This window comes from Lineus longissimus, chromosome 5, assembly GCF_910592395.1.
Source record: "Lineus longissimus chromosome 5, tnLinLong1.2, whole genome shotgun sequence".
NCBI classification, from domain to species: domain Eukaryota; kingdom Metazoa; phylum Nemertea; class Pilidiophora; order Heteronemertea; family Lineidae; genus Lineus; species Lineus longissimus.
Window position 1 is genome coordinate 3,775,296 of NC_088312.1, and position 17,652 is coordinate 3,792,947.

The following is a 17,652-nucleotide window of genomic DNA, read 5'->3' on the forward strand; positions in this document are numbered from 1 at the left end:
CACTTAGAGTTTCTTATCATGAGTTCTAGGACCTGGGAGCAATGGCAATATCCAACCAGGCAAGGTTTGCAAAGCAAAATGATCGCCAATGAATCGGTCAATGACATATGCATGTTGATCGTCAAAGCTACTCGCTGCATTGACTCAGTGATTATCACATCAGGGTCAGAGTCTGTCACCGTCTTGGACCAATCACCGGCATAGGGCATCATGAGATGGGTACTAAAAACCAGGAAGTCGCGCACCTTATCCTCTCGTGGGCACGGGCACGCCATCCTGAGATCTAGTTTGATACTCCTCATACCTCGTTTGAAAACCACTGGTTATATGTCAGGATGGGGGCAAGGCATTTTTGGACAAACGACCGAGCAGATGGCAACACCAGACCGCGACAGTGCCTTAATCTTTGAATGGGACTTTGTCTTCGGCACACCTAACATCAATAGATCGGTTCACCCATGATTCTGCGGATGCAGCTGTCTCTGTAATTCCGCGAGTCGAGTTCGGGGCCGTGGACTCTGCCGGCTCTGCGAACTCCACGGGTCGACACCGACCGGGAAGTGAGCAGAGTTCGGGACCTCCGATTCCCCGGCCTTGCGGACTCCCCGGGCCTGCCGGGTCGAGAGCAACCGGGGCGGAGTGTGGGGTTGTTCCCCCATGTTTTCGTGTTTCAAGGCAATAGACAGCAGAGGCTTATGACTTTTGATAAGCGGGAAACACAGAAAGAATGTATCAATCTTGTTCCCAAACAGTGAGGATAGACACTCAAAAACGTTGCATCGGCCTGGCGGGGCCGAAGCAACAATGGAGCGACGCTATTGTGACACTCTCCATGATCGGTGAACCCAGCCGAAGGTTGTATTGGTACAGTAAAAATGTCTTGACTCCGACTCCGTCTTTGATACGGCAAGATTGTGACACCTTCCATCAAACATACTGCAGATAGCGCTGTTACAGTGCTTGTTACTGTCTACTCCAGCCCTTAAACTTCCAACATGGCCAAGCCTATATGCACAGCCAAATGTCTTCCATTTACCCTGATCACATGAAGTTGCACACAAAAAACAGAGACAAAGTAATGTATCATTGTTAAGACTCCTTTCTTTTAATTGAATACCATAATGACCTCAATATTACAACGAGATCTAATCACAGATACCAAAAGTTATTTTAGCAGTAATTACAAAGTATTACTCCTTGGTGATGGTAGGAGAACTTCATAGCGATTGTTACTCGGTTTTGATGGCAATAGCTTCCGCGCCTGCGCCTTCTTCTGGGGTAAACTCAACCTTATACATTTCGCCATCAATCTCAATGTAGTCACCTGTAGACAACTCCATCACCTGTTCTGAGGAGAGCTCAATATTCTGGTGAGCTACATCAACGGCTCCCTCCACTAGAATATCTGAATGCGTTTGGGTTGAACCGGACTCACGGACAGCGACTTCCGAGTGCGTTGAGATTGTCTGTTCAGCTAAAGCTTGTAAACCTTCGATAGCAACCGCAGCATCATCGTCCTCGGCAGACACTTCAATCTTAATATCACTCATGACGACTTCAACAGTCTGTATGTTCATTTCCTGTACCACACCACCTGTTGGCGTCACCTTGGGTTGTATTAATGAATGCGCTAAATCACTCACATTGATTACCTTAGCCGTAGCTGAACCCCGCGGTTCTTCCACTGCCAAAGCCACCTGCTGACCATTCATATCAACAGCGCCATCTTCCGTTGGCGCAGAAACGACAGAAACCGGCCCATTCTCATCTACAACACACTTTGCAGTTCCATCTTTATTGACGAGGAGGCTGATTTTGTGCTTCTTTTTCAGATGCCAGTACAAATTACGTCTTTTCGGCGTGCAGTACTGACAGAGTACACATGAAAATATCATGTTTGGGGTCTCCTCTGGGTCACTTTCTGGATTATGACGCCGCATATGAATCAGAAGCGCCTTCTTTTGAGGCGTTTTAAAATCACAAACAACACACCCAAACATCCCCTCAGGCGCCATTGGATGGATTGTAGCATGTTGACCATGAACGTGCTTGTACAAATTCAACAGCTTCGCAAATCTCATTGTACAGTACTCACAATTAAATATCTTTGGTACGGTACTAAAATCAGACTTGGCGTACTTCTTTTTCTTATAGACAGTACGCGGTTTGGTTTTAGGTTCTGAATCAGAGTTCTGAGCAGCCTCCACAACACCCGGACTGATAAAAAGTTCAATGTTCTCATCTGAATTAGATCCTACAGTAACGACAGGAGAACTAGACACAACCTCAGGTTCAGATGTCCCAACCACAACTTGATCTTTAGGGTACTCTACGTTGCATACTGAAACCGCATCTGGTTCGATTGCCCCGATTGTCAGACACTCCTCACCCTTATTTACATTGTCACCAGTGACACACATTTCCTTACTTCCATCAACGACCTGACCCGTTTCCTCAACCATTTCAACAGTTTCAATCTTATCAGCCATGATAAGTAACTCGTCAGAGCTCACTTGGTAACTACATTTACCGACCTCGTCAGATGTAAGAATTACACTTTTTTGTTCTGATTTAGATTCCATCTCCTCAGTCCTTGTCACCTCATCTGCCAAGACTTCTGTCATCTCCTCTCCATCTTGAAGGAGACTTTCATGTCCTGTTGCCACATCCCTGACAACCGCTCCCTGGCTGCTCAATGTCTCATCTCCCAAAGAATCTTGGCCACTCCAATTCTCCTCATTCAGAGGTTTTATCACTACTTGTTTTGCTTTGTGGATGTCCAATTTATGCCTCATCCTCATGTGGCGAATCACGTGCTCCTTCTGCGAGGCTCGATACTCACAAACGCCACATTTGAATGGCTTTTGCTTAGTGTGAATAAGGAGATGGCGATTAAGACGACTCTGACAGTCTGTGACAAAACTACAATGCTCACAGAAAAGTTTCAGTTCGGGGCCTTTTCTGTGAAATTTCAAATGTTGCTGTAAGTCCTTTCTTGAAGTGGTCTCAAAGCTACATGACCCACATTTTAAAGTTATTACTGGTTTTTCTTCTCCTTGTGGTTTTTCCGAATGCTTGCGCAACATGTGAATCCTGAGGTCGGGGTTTTCTAAGGCACAGGTGTAGTCACACAACCCACAGCAGACTTGCTTCACCTGTGAAAAAATCAGCAAAGATCAATACTTGGGTAAGGTTTGGCCTTTCTACAGTGCAGGTGCTCAACAGTGTCGACCCACCTTTTAACATGGTTGCGACACTGCACAGAACAAACACCTTGCAACACCTAGGACCAGCTGACAAAGACAGTTATTGCGATAACAGGAAGAAGCAGGGGAAATCCTTTTTACAAAAGGTTCAAAATCATTTGGCAATGGTACGTTTTTAATCCTTGATTAAGAGGTAAATGGAAGTACACAACATGCACTTTCTGTGTACTATATTTATGAGGGCGCGAGACGGAGGCGATTACTCTCCTAGTGAGTTAATGGATTAAAGTTCTTCTTCAATAACCCTTACCATATGTTTATATCTAATATGTCGGTCCAGATGTATCTTCTGCTTGAACTTAGCAGTGCATCCTTCAACCTTGCAAGCAAACATCCTCAATCCAGAATGGGTATCATGGTGGCGCTTTAGGTTACTACTCGTTGTTGCCCTGTAATCGCACAAATTGCAGCGATGTGGACGGAAACCTGCAAACGAAACTGGTAAATCTTTATTTGGAACGTGAAGATTTTGTAACGATTTTAGCAAATATTTATAACCAAAACAAGATAACGCCAGACCATCATCCAGTTTATTGTTTTGACATGGGTCAGAGTTAGCTTCTAGGCTTTTTCAAACCTGTACAGATCGGTTTGTTTACAGGCAATGCGCTATGCAATGCTACAATGTATAGGGCCCATCTTACAGTCATCTGACCAAGGTACAGATGAGCTGTGGTCCCGTTTTGTGTGGGTGTCAACCTCATAGAATATCAGCCTGGATCAGCATGGCAGAAACTTGAATCGAATTAGCATACAATGCACTATTTTGTCCTTCATCGGTTAAGTCAGTGCTGAATCAGCTGCAGCAGGTGCAGGTGATTCTAAGGAGACCTATAACAGTGTCCATGTCGATAAACCTATACACACTTTCATGTTTCTTCTTGTGCTTGTACCAGTTGGCCCGTTTATCTGTGATGTACTCGCAGTTGGAACACTTTAGTAGAGCTTCTTCGGATGACTGTACATTTTGTAAGAACCTTTGTGGCAGCTTAATGCAATTGCCATCTTTATCATACACCAAAGTCGTGGAAGAGGCACCAGTCTGAAAAGTAAATTGATGGCAGACGTAAGATTGAGAATGTTACAGCGAGAATATGTAGGCTATGAAGGACCAAGATGCAGAATATATTCATGCAGTTTTATCCAATTCGACACCAATTATTGCCTAGCTAAGGCAATATTGACATGGCATGATATCGAAAAAGAAAGACACTGATTTACGAGGACTCAAATCATGCCCCTTTTAGTATGGAGTGCAGGGTTCAGTGTAACATTTAACTTGGAAATGTAGTGCAGTGGCAGTGGCAGTTGCAGGCATTCTAGATTTAGAAGAGAATAATCAGTTCAAAGTCTAGGTTCACTTAAAAGTAGGCCTACAGCAGATAGTTTCATTACCTTTTGCTGCAAATTCTTCACGATTTGTTGGCCTTCTGTTTTATTTATTTTAAAAACTTTGAATTGCCTGCCAAGAGAATCCGGAACACCTTCAGGCCTACTTATGTTTGGTGCAGAATAATTCTTGATAATTGAAGCCACCTCATCAGGTAGCTCATCAATGTTGACCGTCTCAACAAAGATGTCCTTCTCCAGTTTCTCCGAGCCGCCCAGATTTTGTTGTTCAACCTCAGCAATTAACATCTCCTCTGACCGTGTATCCTGTTCCCCCGCTTGTTGTGGCTGGGAGTTTATGTCTGTATCCATCACTAATGACTGCCACTGGACAGTTGGCATCTGATTTGAAGGGCCACTCAGAGTCTGTTCAGGAATTGTCTGGACAGCATTTGGCAAAGAGTCTGAAAGTTTGACACTCTCCAAAACAGCAAAACCTGGCACAGTTTCATCACTTCGTTGTATCGTTATCTGAGAAGAGGGAATGACTAGAGTCTCTTGGCCAGAAATGGTCCTAGCAGTTCCCATCAGATGGGGTGGAATATCAGCAGTTGCTGCAGCAGTCAGAATCGTCAGACCAGAGTTTGCACCATACTGAGAACCTTCACCATGGCGTATACCTGTATTTTCATTTGCTAGAATAGAGTTGATGACAGTTTGTGAGGCTGTGGTCAGCTCTGTGTAAATGGAAGTACCAGGTTCCACAGAACTCTCAGATATAACAGGACGGATCCCCTCAGTGACCACTCCTGTCGATGTCATCGGTGCAACACTGATTATTTCAACACAACAATCTTTCTGCTCCCCATCTTCGCACTCATCAGGTAACAGATGTGCTGGTGTGTCACATGTTTGTAAAACAGTCTCCACTTGCATGGCGGCTAATGTTACAGCAGCACTGGTAGCATCCTCTAGTGATTTAACATCAGTACCACTACCGGCAGTCACAACTGAGGGAATACGATTTTGCATTTGTGAATGGACAGTCTTGAGGTCATTGTTTTTCTCAATGACATCACCAGTAATTTCTTCAACACAGCATACCGTTTCTGACATTTTTTCAAAGTTCTTCTCAGCCTCACCAGCTGCAGAACTACCCCTTTCACTTAAATAGCTCTGCTGCCCAGACTCATCAACTGACATTTTACGGGCAGGAATACTAATACTAGCAGGAATTGAGTCAGTCCTCTTGCTCAGCGTTCTCTCCATTTCCTTATTACCAGTTCTCAAAACAGCTGTTAACTTCGAAGTAATAACTTCAGCTTTGGGAGATGTTTTCTGGGTGGCAGCATTTGGGGTCGATTTGGAAACGATCTTTTGCATTTCTGAAAACAGAATAGAATTATTATGATAGCCATCCTAAGTCAACTGAATGATAACAACACAAGATAAATGACAATGACAAAATGCTGTTATTTTTCTTACTATCATCGCTTCCACCCAGCTTCTGTATCTTTGCCTTGGGGGTTCCAAATGATGTCTGCATCCCCTCTAACCATTTACTTTTGGTGCGTTTCCTGGAGGATCGCCGTACTCCATCCTCATCATCACATGCAGCACTGGAAGTGGAAGCAGAGTCATCGCACTTTTTACCCCCATCTTCTATGGGTTTTTTTTCATTGATAGCTTTTTGACAGCCACGTGCCTTTTTGGTTTGTTGTGGCATGGTAAAGTTTCCTGAAATTAGATATCGATATCATTATCAGTCTAGGTTTGACCATGCTAAAAGTTCATTCATATCATTAGCAGCAATCTATTTTATATTTAATATCTGAAGAAGATGGTGTATTGCCCTTTGCTCTCTTGTAACTATAATCGAAAGTTCGTAAGTCGTTTGTGAAATTTATCGTTCTGTTTTCTTTCTTCATTCAACAGAACAGTGCAGCATGAGCAGATATCTTAGCGAGGGCGACCCTCCGGCCGAGACCCACCCTATAGTGGCCTGTACCAACAGCACATGCCCTACCCAGCTACAACCTCAGGTGTCTAAGATTCACATTGTGCTGAAAAAATGCATGGAAACATGATAAAAACAAGACAATTTCTAGCAGTAGACAATTTATCTTCAAAGAGAGGAGGGGCAAATCGCCATGTTGTTTTCAGCCTCCAAGACGGCGAGTTCCGATACAAATCTCTGTCCTCTCGCTTCGACTTAATCTGACGGTTAGATACGCCCTGTCCGTGCTAATCAAGCGAGTCAATAATAAAACTTGAATATAGGAAAATGTTTAAATGCTAATTCACCTGTAAATCTGCTTATTTTTAATGTTTTATGGGCAAAAACAGACACCACAACACCCACGAATAAACCCAAACAACCTTTTGTCGTAATGTTCCCGTAGTTCAGACATTTTGTCAGGTAAAGCCCATGCGCGGTACTCTGACGTCATCAGCATTCAATCGGCGGTAAATTTAAATTTCCCGCCGTAAACTGACATCCACGACGAAATGTTGTTAGCGGGATTGCTGGCCCTGGGCTACAGAACCATGCCTTGAATATATATTGCTAAGGATGGAAATGCATGACTTCAGCGAAAACGCCTCAAGGAGCAAGAACAGCGAACAGCAGTAGCCTACCACTAGAACAAAGCAGTTGCAGGAGTTGTTGCGAAACTGCATGCTGCCCACACCACGCTCCTTGTGGCTTGTGTAGCTGGTAATCCCAGATCCAAGCATTTTGCCAAGCCTTCCTTACAGGATCAAAATATACCATTCTTCCATAGCAGCCTTTTTTCGATCGTTTCTTTGCACATGCAGTCCTGGTCATTGACCCTCAATGCATTGACATTGCTCATTCCAGACAACGCGCGTCAAGTATGCATGGGCGGAGGCTACGGAGGCAATACCACTGAAAGTTCAGTATGAGTCCTGCTGAAACTGGATCTCGTGGTGGTCAGAACGCCATTGCCCAATCAGAGCTATAGTCCGTCGTCATTCTGATGCAAATCATATCAAAGGAGACCGGATCACTCAGTTACACATATATTGTACATACTGCCTATCATGAAAATTGTGCTAACTTGTCCACCATAACTTGAATTCAATATTGCCTACATATTTTATCGCACTGAACGCAGGTCCATTTTCTTATTTGGCCACCGGCCGGGGCCAGAATAAATACATGTACATGTACATGTAATCAGTATAGGTTACTGGGTCAGCTCTGTTTAAAGTGCCTAACTGATGTTGTCCAGTGATATCTTAGGATGGGACAGTGGGGTGAAGCACATCGACATACATGCCATGATATCATTAATTGAGTGAACCGTCATACTTCTGTCGGTCGTCAAGTGAATATGTTATCGCTATCCTCGAATATCGGAGGCAGTCGTATGCTTCTTCTCTCGCACACTTTGCGAGTGTTGGACCGAAGTTCAGGATGTGTAACCTTGGGAAATGAATAATAATCTAACGCATTTTCAATGTCAGTCGAGATATTTTATTCGCTCAAAAAACTACCAGAGTCGTAGAGCCCTCTGTATTGGCAATCAATGTAAAACATTCTCACGGTATACTGAGCACATTTTTCAACTTATTCCCGATACCTAACACTGTGTGTTCATTACCATGGCCAAAGCATGAAGCGTGCTATATTATTCTCTCTGGAGAATTATTGGGGCTGCGCCCCCCCCCCTGTCCTTGTTTAAGTTGAACACAACAATGCGATTTAGAACATACGATGAACTATAACGTAAGCGACGACGGCATATCATACACATCTGGAAAAAAATGAGATAGTTGTACTCTTTTCATCTCCATGAGATCAGTTGAGTTTCACTGGCATGATTAACACATTGGCCACATACTCTTAATGCCTGATTCTTCTCACCGTATAATATGGAGACAGATATTGGTAGGCAAAATGTATGATGATCCCCACTGATCATCACTGTGTTCATCTGGTAACATGGACAAATGTCATCACATGCACTAAATTTCGAAGTAAATTTACCGGCGGGACAAAAGTGAAAACAGAGTGTTCGTTGTTTTCGCACGTTGTGATTTCATCGTCATGGTTCCAAATCACCCTGATGTAACATGATTGCTCATGCGTCATCGATCCGCTTTGGAAACGGTCTTCCCTTGACATTCGCCTTCAGTGAGGGAAACCTCACTATTGTCTGCAGTGTCACTGTACCTAAATCTTTAAATAGGTGCATAATATTTCTCCTTCTCTTGCTTCTCAAATTCCACCATCTCATCAGGGTGCTCCCTATGCTGATGCTTCCTCAGCACATACCTGGTAGTGAAGGCCGCCTTGCACCACTGACACTTACAAGGCTTTTCTTTGGTATGGACCCGCGCGTGATTTAACAGAACTGATTTCCGTTTGAAGGCTTTCCCGCAAGTATCACATTTAAACGGGGTCTCATTGGAATGTACCAAACCGTGGGCGACCAAACTACTCGGCCGTTGGAACTCCTTCCCGCACAAGTCGCACTTGTATTCCTTAACCCCTGTGTGGATCATTTCGTGTCGCCTCTGCACATGCGGATGTGTGAATTTTCGACCGCAGTGTCTGCAAACAAATGGTTTGATTCCCGCATGTTTATTTTGGTGTAACTTCAACATAGCTTCTCGGCAGAAGCGTTTACCGCAGTCTTTACAAGCCCATGGCTTGGGCGGGGGGGTCCTGTGGCGTTTCTGGTGATTGTTCCGATACGCCTTGCTGTGGTAGCGTTTCCCACAGTAAAGACACTCAAAAGGCCTCTCTCCCGTATGTACCCTCAAATGTGTAATCAATGTGGTCTTAGAAACGTACGTTTTTCCACATTTGTCGCACTTGTACGGCTTGATACCTGCGTGCATTTTGAGGTGGTGATGAAGGGACGAACCGTGGATGAACTTTTTGCCGCAGACATGGCATTCTCGACAACCCTCGCGCTTGTGGATGATGGTGACGTGCTGCTTCAATGAGATCTTCCTCGGGAAGGATTTCCCGCATATGTCGCACTTCCAGGGCGTTTCCGTAGAGTGGGAAATGAGGTGACAATTCAAGGAGGTCGTCCGGATGAATCGCTTCCCGCAAAATTTGCACTCGAACGGTTTTTCGCCAGTATGAATACGTGTGTGACAGGTTAGAGTAGACTTCGTGGTGAACCTCTGATCACAGTACACGCATTTAAAATCTGTTTCCTGCGTATGTAAAACCATGTGCTTATCCAGGATGGACTTCATCTTGCAGACTTTACCACAATATTTGCACGAGAAGCCAAGAACTGAACGTCCATTACTCAAATCTATTCCCGAAGTGATTGGCTTGACAGTTTCTGAAGATGCATTGGGATCATTTTGTAAAGCTTCGGATGTATGTCCAGTGCTATAATAAGGCCCTTTTGGGATAGGAAATGTATTTCCTGACTCCTTTTCGGTTGGGCTTTCCTCGGTAGACGAAGTTCCAGTAGCGCCTATGCCATTCCTCGCGGCACAAAGTGATGACGCGGCTGTGTTTCCACGACCTTGAGTGGTATCCTTGGAGCTCTCCCCATGGGTATGAACAAGTCCATGTTGGATCAAAGACGACTTGCATGTAAATACCTTTCCACAATCTTTGCAGCCATAGATCTGTGAATTTCCTTGCTTTTCTTGGACTAACGATTGTGCCTGTCCTTTTTGAGACATGTCAGTAACTTCTCCAACCGAAAAAATCTTATCTGTTGGTTGCGGTTTTTTTAGACCTTGCCTTGGTTTATTCTTTAGGTAATGGTCCGTTTTCAAGGTTGCCTTCAAAATGTTATGTCCAAATAAGTAACTGCTACCTAACGGGCCGGCTCCTTTTACTCCAACAGCGTGACGACCAGTTAATGTGGATGACTGCGGTGTGTTGCTCGAGCCGCTTTTTTTAGTATGGCTACCATGTGATGTGCATTGCTTTGGCTTGTTGTTCGAGCCGCCTTCTCTTTTATGAGAACCATGCGATGTGGATGACTTTGCAGTTGATTTGTTGTTCGAGCTGCCTTCTCGGGTATGGCTACCATGTGATGTGGATTGCTTCGGTGTGTTGTTCGAGCCGCCTTCATCAGTATGGCCACCATGTGATTTGGATGGCTTTGCAGTTGATTTGTTGTTCGAGCTGCCTTCTCGGGTATGGCTACCATGTGATGTGGATTGCTTCGATTTGTTGTTCGAGCCGCCTTCTGTATGGCCACCATGTGATGTGAATTGCTTCGATTTGTTGTTAGAGCCGCCTTCTCCAGTATGGCTACCATGTGATGGGGATGTCGTCGGTCTGTTGTTCAACTTCAAAGCAGATGGCTCCTTGAAGGTGTACTTTGACTTGTTCAATTCGACTGGTTCGTAGTCAGGGTCTAGGTCCTCATCGTCTGTTTCGTCATTGAGGTTATAACAATCGTCATCGCTGTCAAACTCGACTGCCCGACAACTATCCTTTTGAGAATTCTTGGGAGTGCCAGAATAATCGTGATTTCTTTTTGGTTGTTTGGGTGACTGAGTTGGTGATTGACTGCGTTCGCCTCTCGGTCCATTCCCATCTTTGAACGAATCAGACATCACCCCAATGTTTCCTCTGCTTTTACCAGTATCGTTCTGCAGTCGGAGAAATTTGGAGTTTAGCAGGTCGTCACATCTCTTGAGGGAGATCACAGGAGATCGGACAGTTCTATTATTTGGTTCCGTCGTCTTTGAGCGTAATGGATTCGACATTGTCAAAGGTTCCTTTGCTGCTTTGGCTTTTGAATTTGACACGCTCAAGTTGGTAGTTGATGCTTCTTCCACATTAATGGTTTTTGAAGTTACTGAATTCGATTTCGTCACATTGTCAGTTGGTTGACCCTTTGCTGGTGTCACTCTGTCATTATTTGTGTACGACATAGACGCGCTGGTATTACTGTTTGCTCTTGCAGTGTTTGAGCCTGAATCCAAGATGGTATTGAGCGTTTGAGGCGAATCCTTTCCTGGTAAGGCATTAGCACTGGTTTTCGAGTTGGACTGGGCACTCCCCAATGTATCAGCAGGAGTCAATGGTGTGCTGCTAGCTGTAAACAGAGATCCATCTTTAGCAAATGTAATATGTTTCTCGACATTAGACTGATCATCACGCGTTCGTTTTATCGTATGTTTCGTTCTTGCAAACTTGGCGTTTGCGCGTCTTGATTTAACAAGGTCGTAGATTGATTCTTGTTCAGTCATCGATCCCTGGTTGTCAGCGCTAATCACGTCGAATTCGGTTCTCCTCTTTCGTTTTGTTTTATGGATGTCTCCACCAGCTGCACGGTTTCGTGTTTGGTCAGAGGTGGCTTTGTGTGTTGGTGTTTGGACACTACGTGGTGTGTTCTTCATTACGACTTCCCTGTCCTTGCTGGCACCTGTTGGAGCATCTGATGTGGTCTCATCCTTTCGGGTCTCTGCTGATTTTTTATCGGCCGGAGGACCAGCAGCTGGTTCATTGGTAACTGGTTCGGAAGCTTCACTAGAATCATTGGTAAGGCTAGCACTTCCAGTAAGAGCCGTAGGTGAAGATGCCGAGGTTAATGGGAGAGACAGCTGGATGCTTTTCGAAGGTACTTTGTTCATTGTGCTGCTGACCCCAGCAACATTGAATCTACTTGTGGTAAGATTTGGTACTTCTGATGTAACTCTCCTGCTGATAGATGGAAATGGTGGCAACTCTGGTGAGGGCGATCGTGTGCTGTTCTCTTCGCCTGATGCAGAATCATTTTCTTGGTCAGATGCGGTATCGTTTTCTTGGCCTGATGCAGGATCGTTTTCTGGGTCAGATGCAGGATCACATTCGTCGTCTGATGCAAGATCGTACCCGGTCTCCTCATCATCACTTATAGGGAACAATGTTCTCTCTTCTTCTTCTAATTGGATGTCGTGTTCTACAGAGTTAGAAGCTATATTTCTGTCTGGAGCATGAGAAACAGACTTGTTTTCATGGACTTGGTGTGCACGTGCTTCCTCCTTTGACCTTTCCGTGTTGTCGACCTGACCTTCACTTTCACTTTCACCTGTAAATGACTCTGAAGTGGCCTCTGCTTCTTCCTCCACAGACCCAAAATGTGATGGTGAACCATCATCATCTCTCATCTCTGAAAATGCTGTTGCACGTGTACAACCCTGTGGAGTACTGGCAGGGGCTGTGACGAGCTCCTGGGCCCCAACTTGTTCGAAGGTGGCTTCATGTGGAAGTTCGATCTTGACGGTTTCGTTAGTCATGTTTATGATTTCAGCAGACGGCAGCTGCAGAACCGCCCCAGGTTTCATTCCTTTTATGTCGGAAATGACGAGCCTGTATTCGGTTGGCGCATTTCCAGTGGGATGTTGACTTGCTGCAGAAACGGATTGCTGAAAAAGAATGGATCAATTGTTTATATTTTTCAGTGTATTTGTGTGCTTTCTCGATGACTGCTCCAATCTAAAATGACTGTTCGAGTGACCTTCCCTAGTCAGCCCTACTGTAAAGGCAAAACGCAGTTTTAAGAAAATCACGATTTTGTGACACTTGATTAATAGAAAACGTGAAGCTCGTGTCTATAGGAAGGGAACACAGACCAGCTTTCCTCATTATTAGGAACAGAACAGGGGCAGTGGTCACTCAAGTCAAACAACATGCATGGCTTCAAGTAAAAGCATTAGGAGTAACTCTGTTGTGGCAACAGCAAGGATGAATGTGAGAGAGGCAAGGAGGGTCATTTAGAGGAATACTAAGAAAGGGTCTAGAAAGGCCGTACCTTGAGCCAATGTAAGATTCAGACGAACATATTTTTATCGTTATCTCACTTTAACCAAAATGTATATCTCTGCCTTTTGCCTTAGGAGGGCAGCATTGTAAGGTGACGAATTAAGGTATGGTTTTATAGGACGTCTTAAGCATTCCCATACTTGAATAGATTGACGAGTTGTTTGGTCGAATCATGAAACGTAGATCTGGGGTGCTAGAAAACTAGCAGGAATACATTCTCTTGGCAATCAAGCTGAATGATTTATTGAGGAGTAAAGAGATGGGTAACCTACCTGAAGCTCAATGACATGCCCTCCACCTGGTTTGCCAGCTTCTTCCACCTCCATTGCGTCCCGCCTCAATTCCGACTGCAGTTTCTCTAGCAGTTTGCCCTTAACGATGAGCTCTTCGGACATGACTGCCAAACTGGTCTTGAGTTCCGCCTCAGAGCCTTCCAAAGCGATTTGAATTTCCTCACCTTTCTTAAGCTTCACTTCGAGTTCCGAACGAATCTTTTCACTAATCTTAAGTTTCTCTTTAGATGCGCCAAGCTCAGTAGTCATGGCGCTTAGATTCTTCACAAGTTCCTCTTGAGAAGCTTTGAGTTCACTTCGAATGTGTTCAGCTTTGTTCAGCTCCTCGCGGGTAGGCCTAGAACCGAGTTCTGCGATCGCCTTCTTAAGTTCTTCTTGGGAAGTGGCAAGTTCCTCAGACACGACAGTCAAGTTTGTTTGAAGGAGTCCCTTAGAAGCTTTAAGTTCTTCCTTAGATGTTTGAAGTTCTTGACGCATTTTCTCGGCGTTCCTGAATTTTTCTTGGGCAGCTTTAAGTTCTTTCTCGGCTAGCCTGCATTCCTCGTAAACACTCTGAAGTTCCTTCTTAGTGGCTTGAAGTTCCGCACGAACGTTGGCAGCCTTCTTTAGCTCCGTTTGACAGGCCAGAAGCTCTTCTGACATGACTCTTAAATTATTCTCAAGTCCCTCGCGACTTTTTCCATAATTCGCAAGGCTCTCTTTCACAGCACTGAGCTCATCAGCCATTGGGCCCATTCTCATTTGAAGTTCCTGTTTGGAAGTCTCGAGTTCGGCGCGAATCGCCGCAGCCTTTATGAGCTCCTCTTGGGTAGCTGCGAGTTCCTCACGAACACTTTTAAGTTCGTCCTCCAAGTTTCCTGTACATTCACCTCCCCTCCGATTAGAACGACCTCCATCCTCCCCTACTCGCCCTTCCTCCGCAGCCAATATCTCCGTCTCTTTTAGGGCCAGTTGTTCCTGGTACTCAACAATCAGGGTAAGAAGCTCCGACCAGATGTCCTTAAGATGACTGCCCTTATCCTCGATCTTGGACATCATGGCCTTCAGCACTGCCATGCCAGCTGGTAAACTGGCGGGGCCAGACATCATTGGTTATCGATCTGAAGGAATAAAATCATTCCCCTATTACACAGAATTTAAGTAACTTCATCCATTGAGCCAGCCCCTCAGTACATGTGTCCCAAAGTTTGATTATTGTAAAAAATGATATGCCAATAAGAATTTCAACCAACATGTATGTTCAACTGAAATCCGTGGACTCTTCTGTTTCATAGTGAGCATTATGAGGTTAAATTTGAAAATTTTCGTTACTTTTGCGTATTTCACTCAAAAACCAGGAACTTTGGAGCTTAACGAGCAAAAGTCTAAAAATATCACAAAGCCCAACCGGACACTTAAATAATTCAAACCATTGTTGCTAGCTAATACAACAATAAACGGGAAAGTCCAATTGGGAACTTGAGGCAACTCCATTGATTTTCGTTACTTTTGCGTATTTCAATCAAAAACCAGGAACTTTGGAGCTTAACGAGCAAAAGTCTAAAAATATCACAAAGCCCAACCGGACACTTAAATAATTCAAACCATTGTTGCTAGCTAATACAACAATAAACGGGGAAGTCCAATTGGGAACTTGAGGCAACTCCATTGATTGTTATCAACTAATATTTAAAAGAATTAGGTGCATTTGAAATAAAGAAAATCATGAAGTTTCAGTCCAATTGGCCTACTTATGGTGTTCCCCGAACTTTAGAACCCCAAACCCTGATATTATCCAGCATAACGTACAACGAAAATTTCATGGTTTGACAGGCTAGGATAGGTACCGTCTATTTGGCTGTGAAAGTGTCCCTCTCTGTTGGTACGTCTCGTAAAAGGTTATGAGCATGTAGATAGCACCATTTAAAGTGGAAAACAGCTTGACACTTTATTGCAGGTGCGTGACCGAGAGGGGTGATCCCTATGCACATTCTTCGTACTTCGCAGCTCTGAGGGCCGCGAAACCTGCCTTATGCAAAGCTTACCAACAAGCAAGAGCAAGAAGAAGTGATGTTCAACCACTTTGAATTTTGGCTGCGCCCTACTCACCTAGATTTGGTACACTTGAAAACACATGTCATTTGTTTAATTTCCAGCAGAAAGTCCATATAATTCGCTTGTTTTTAATGTTTAATCCCAAATTTAGCACAACAATTGGTAAGAAAGTGCGGGGCTGCATATTCCCCTGCAAGCTTGAACGTGAATATCCGTCGATTGTGATATCAGAAGTAGTCTCGGAACTAGTTTCGGAACCGAGTTCAGAACGTGTTCGGTATTTGAGCGATTGAATAGGCAATGTCACGAGCATTAGTCATTCACTTGATAGGGTTAGATATCATCAGCTGATATCATACAAGTACTGCTGATGAAGTGTTTTGAAAATATTTGATTAAGCTTTGGAAAGGATGTCAGTCACAATACTTGACTTGCCAAACTCAGAAATGCAGCGCCACTCGCGGACAAAGATAGAACAACTCGACAACTCGACGGACGAGAAAAACAACTGTTCTACACGCAGTGAAAGCAAATTCACACAGGTAAACTGGTTATAACTGTGGTACGTCTGTTTCTTAACACGTAATAGTTATCAGATTGCTAAATTATCTTAAATCATGAGCCTTAAAGAACTTTTTGAACTCTCAAAAACTTACACAAAACAAGTTCAGATTGCCGCCATTATTAGTTTCCGGATGGCTGGTACGCATGCGCAGCGAAAACCGGTGAAAAAAATGTCGAGTTGTTCTATCTTTGTCCGCGAGTGGCGCTGCATTTCTGAGTTTGGCAAGTCAAGTATTACCATATGTCTTATCTGTTAAAGTATGACCTCGCTAAATATGCGCATTGCGAGTACACGTATTACTAGTGTGCGCCGAAATATAGTCTAGGGTATATAATTTAGATTTTAAAATATAACTATTTCAGATTTCTTTGAAGTTTAGTTTTTGGTCTTCACCTCAAAAACAAACAGGATCTTTTCATTTTAGTATCCATGCTAACGAAAAATATTTTGATATGCATTTGAGTAGGCCTACTTTGACGTAATGCATTTAATTCGGACATTTTCCGCTCTGTACGGTTTATTTCTCGACCAATCTGTTTCATGTGATTTTCTATGTCCATCTACGCATGTACCAAGAATGAATGAGAGATATATCCAGAAACAAAATATGGCCTATCCAAGGGATGACCATTGGACTTCGCAGATTTTTTTATTTCTGCACGGAGGATGCTGAACCCGCCGAAAATTCTGCCTTTGGTTTGGAGGCAAGGATCAATAAAATAACCAAACGTCAAAGAAATTAGAGGAGTGTTTTTCCCTCCAGTGCCCCAAACACAGCAACCTACATTTACGGATGGCCTATAGGTAATTGCTTGTACTTGTTAATGGCCTTTACTTGGTATTGACATTCAATTTCTAATCATTTCATACTTGGCTGTGGAATTTATTAGTAATGGCACTTACCTGGGAAAAGCCTTTACTTGTTAATAGCCTTTACTTGGTAATAGCCTTTACTTGGTAATAGCCTTACTTGGTAATAGCCTTTACTTGGTAATAGCCTTACTTGGTAAAGGCCTTTACTTGACAATGGTCTTTAGTTAGCAATTGCCTTCATAGTACTTGCTATTATGTCATTTACTTGGTAGTGGCATTTACTTGGTAATGGCCTTTACTTGGTAATGACATTTGTATGGTACTTCTTGGTAATGGCATTTTCTTCCATCAACTTTAAAAGTCCAATTTACAAAGAACGATTTACATTAAGTAGGAAACTCTTACCTCGGTGTGTTTTAGTGGGTGGCACGCCCGCTCTCCAGGTTATACGAGATATCTTCATCGCCCTTATATCTAGTGAATGCATTCTGAAAATCGGATCTGTTAGACCATGCTCGAATGATGGGCACAATCATGTCAGAACTATTGTTGATAAATAGGTCGTGCATCAGAATAGTCTGCATTGAG

The 17,652-nt window shown here is 43.7% G+C and overlaps 2 protein-coding genes across 3 annotated transcripts; both read right to left on the minus strand.

The window, feature by feature from the left end:
• Nucleotides 1–1,083: 1,083 nt before the first annotated feature.
• LOC135488411 (uncharacterized) lies at nucleotides 1,084–7,025 on the minus strand. Its single transcript, XM_064773016.1, has 6 exons — nucleotides 6,900–7,025; nucleotides 6,081–6,332; nucleotides 4,662–5,980; nucleotides 4,134–4,308; nucleotides 3,517–3,692; nucleotides 1,084–3,155 (listed from the first exon to the last, which is right to left on the minus strand). The coding sequence occupies exons 2-6, from the start codon at nucleotides 6,319–6,321 to the stop codon at nucleotides 1,230–1,232; spliced, it is 3,837 nt and encodes a 1,278-aa protein (XP_064629086.1). The 5' UTR covers nucleotides 6,322–6,332; nucleotides 6,900–7,025; the 3' UTR covers nucleotides 1,084–1,229.
• A 1,046-nt stretch (nucleotides 7,026–8,071) lies between these two features.
• On the minus strand, nucleotides 8,072–17,545 carry LOC135487600 (uncharacterized). 2 transcript variants are annotated; one of them, XM_064771543.1, is made up of 3 exons: nucleotides 17,470–17,545; nucleotides 13,632–14,752; nucleotides 8,072–12,962 (listed from the first exon to the last, which is right to left on the minus strand). In XM_064771543.1, exons 2-3 carry the CDS (start codon nucleotides 14,739–14,741, stop codon nucleotides 8,802–8,804), a joined length of 5,271 nt encoding a protein of 1,756 aa, XP_064627613.1. In that variant the 5' UTR covers nucleotides 14,742–14,752; nucleotides 17,470–17,545; the 3' UTR covers nucleotides 8,072–8,801. The 2 variants fall into 2 exon arrangements, with proteins under 2 accessions (XP_064627613.1, XP_064627612.1); XM_064771542.1 differs by lacking the exon at nucleotides 17,470–17,545 and adding an exon at nucleotides 15,741–15,913.
• Between the last annotated feature and the right edge of the window lie 107 nt (nucleotides 17,546–17,652).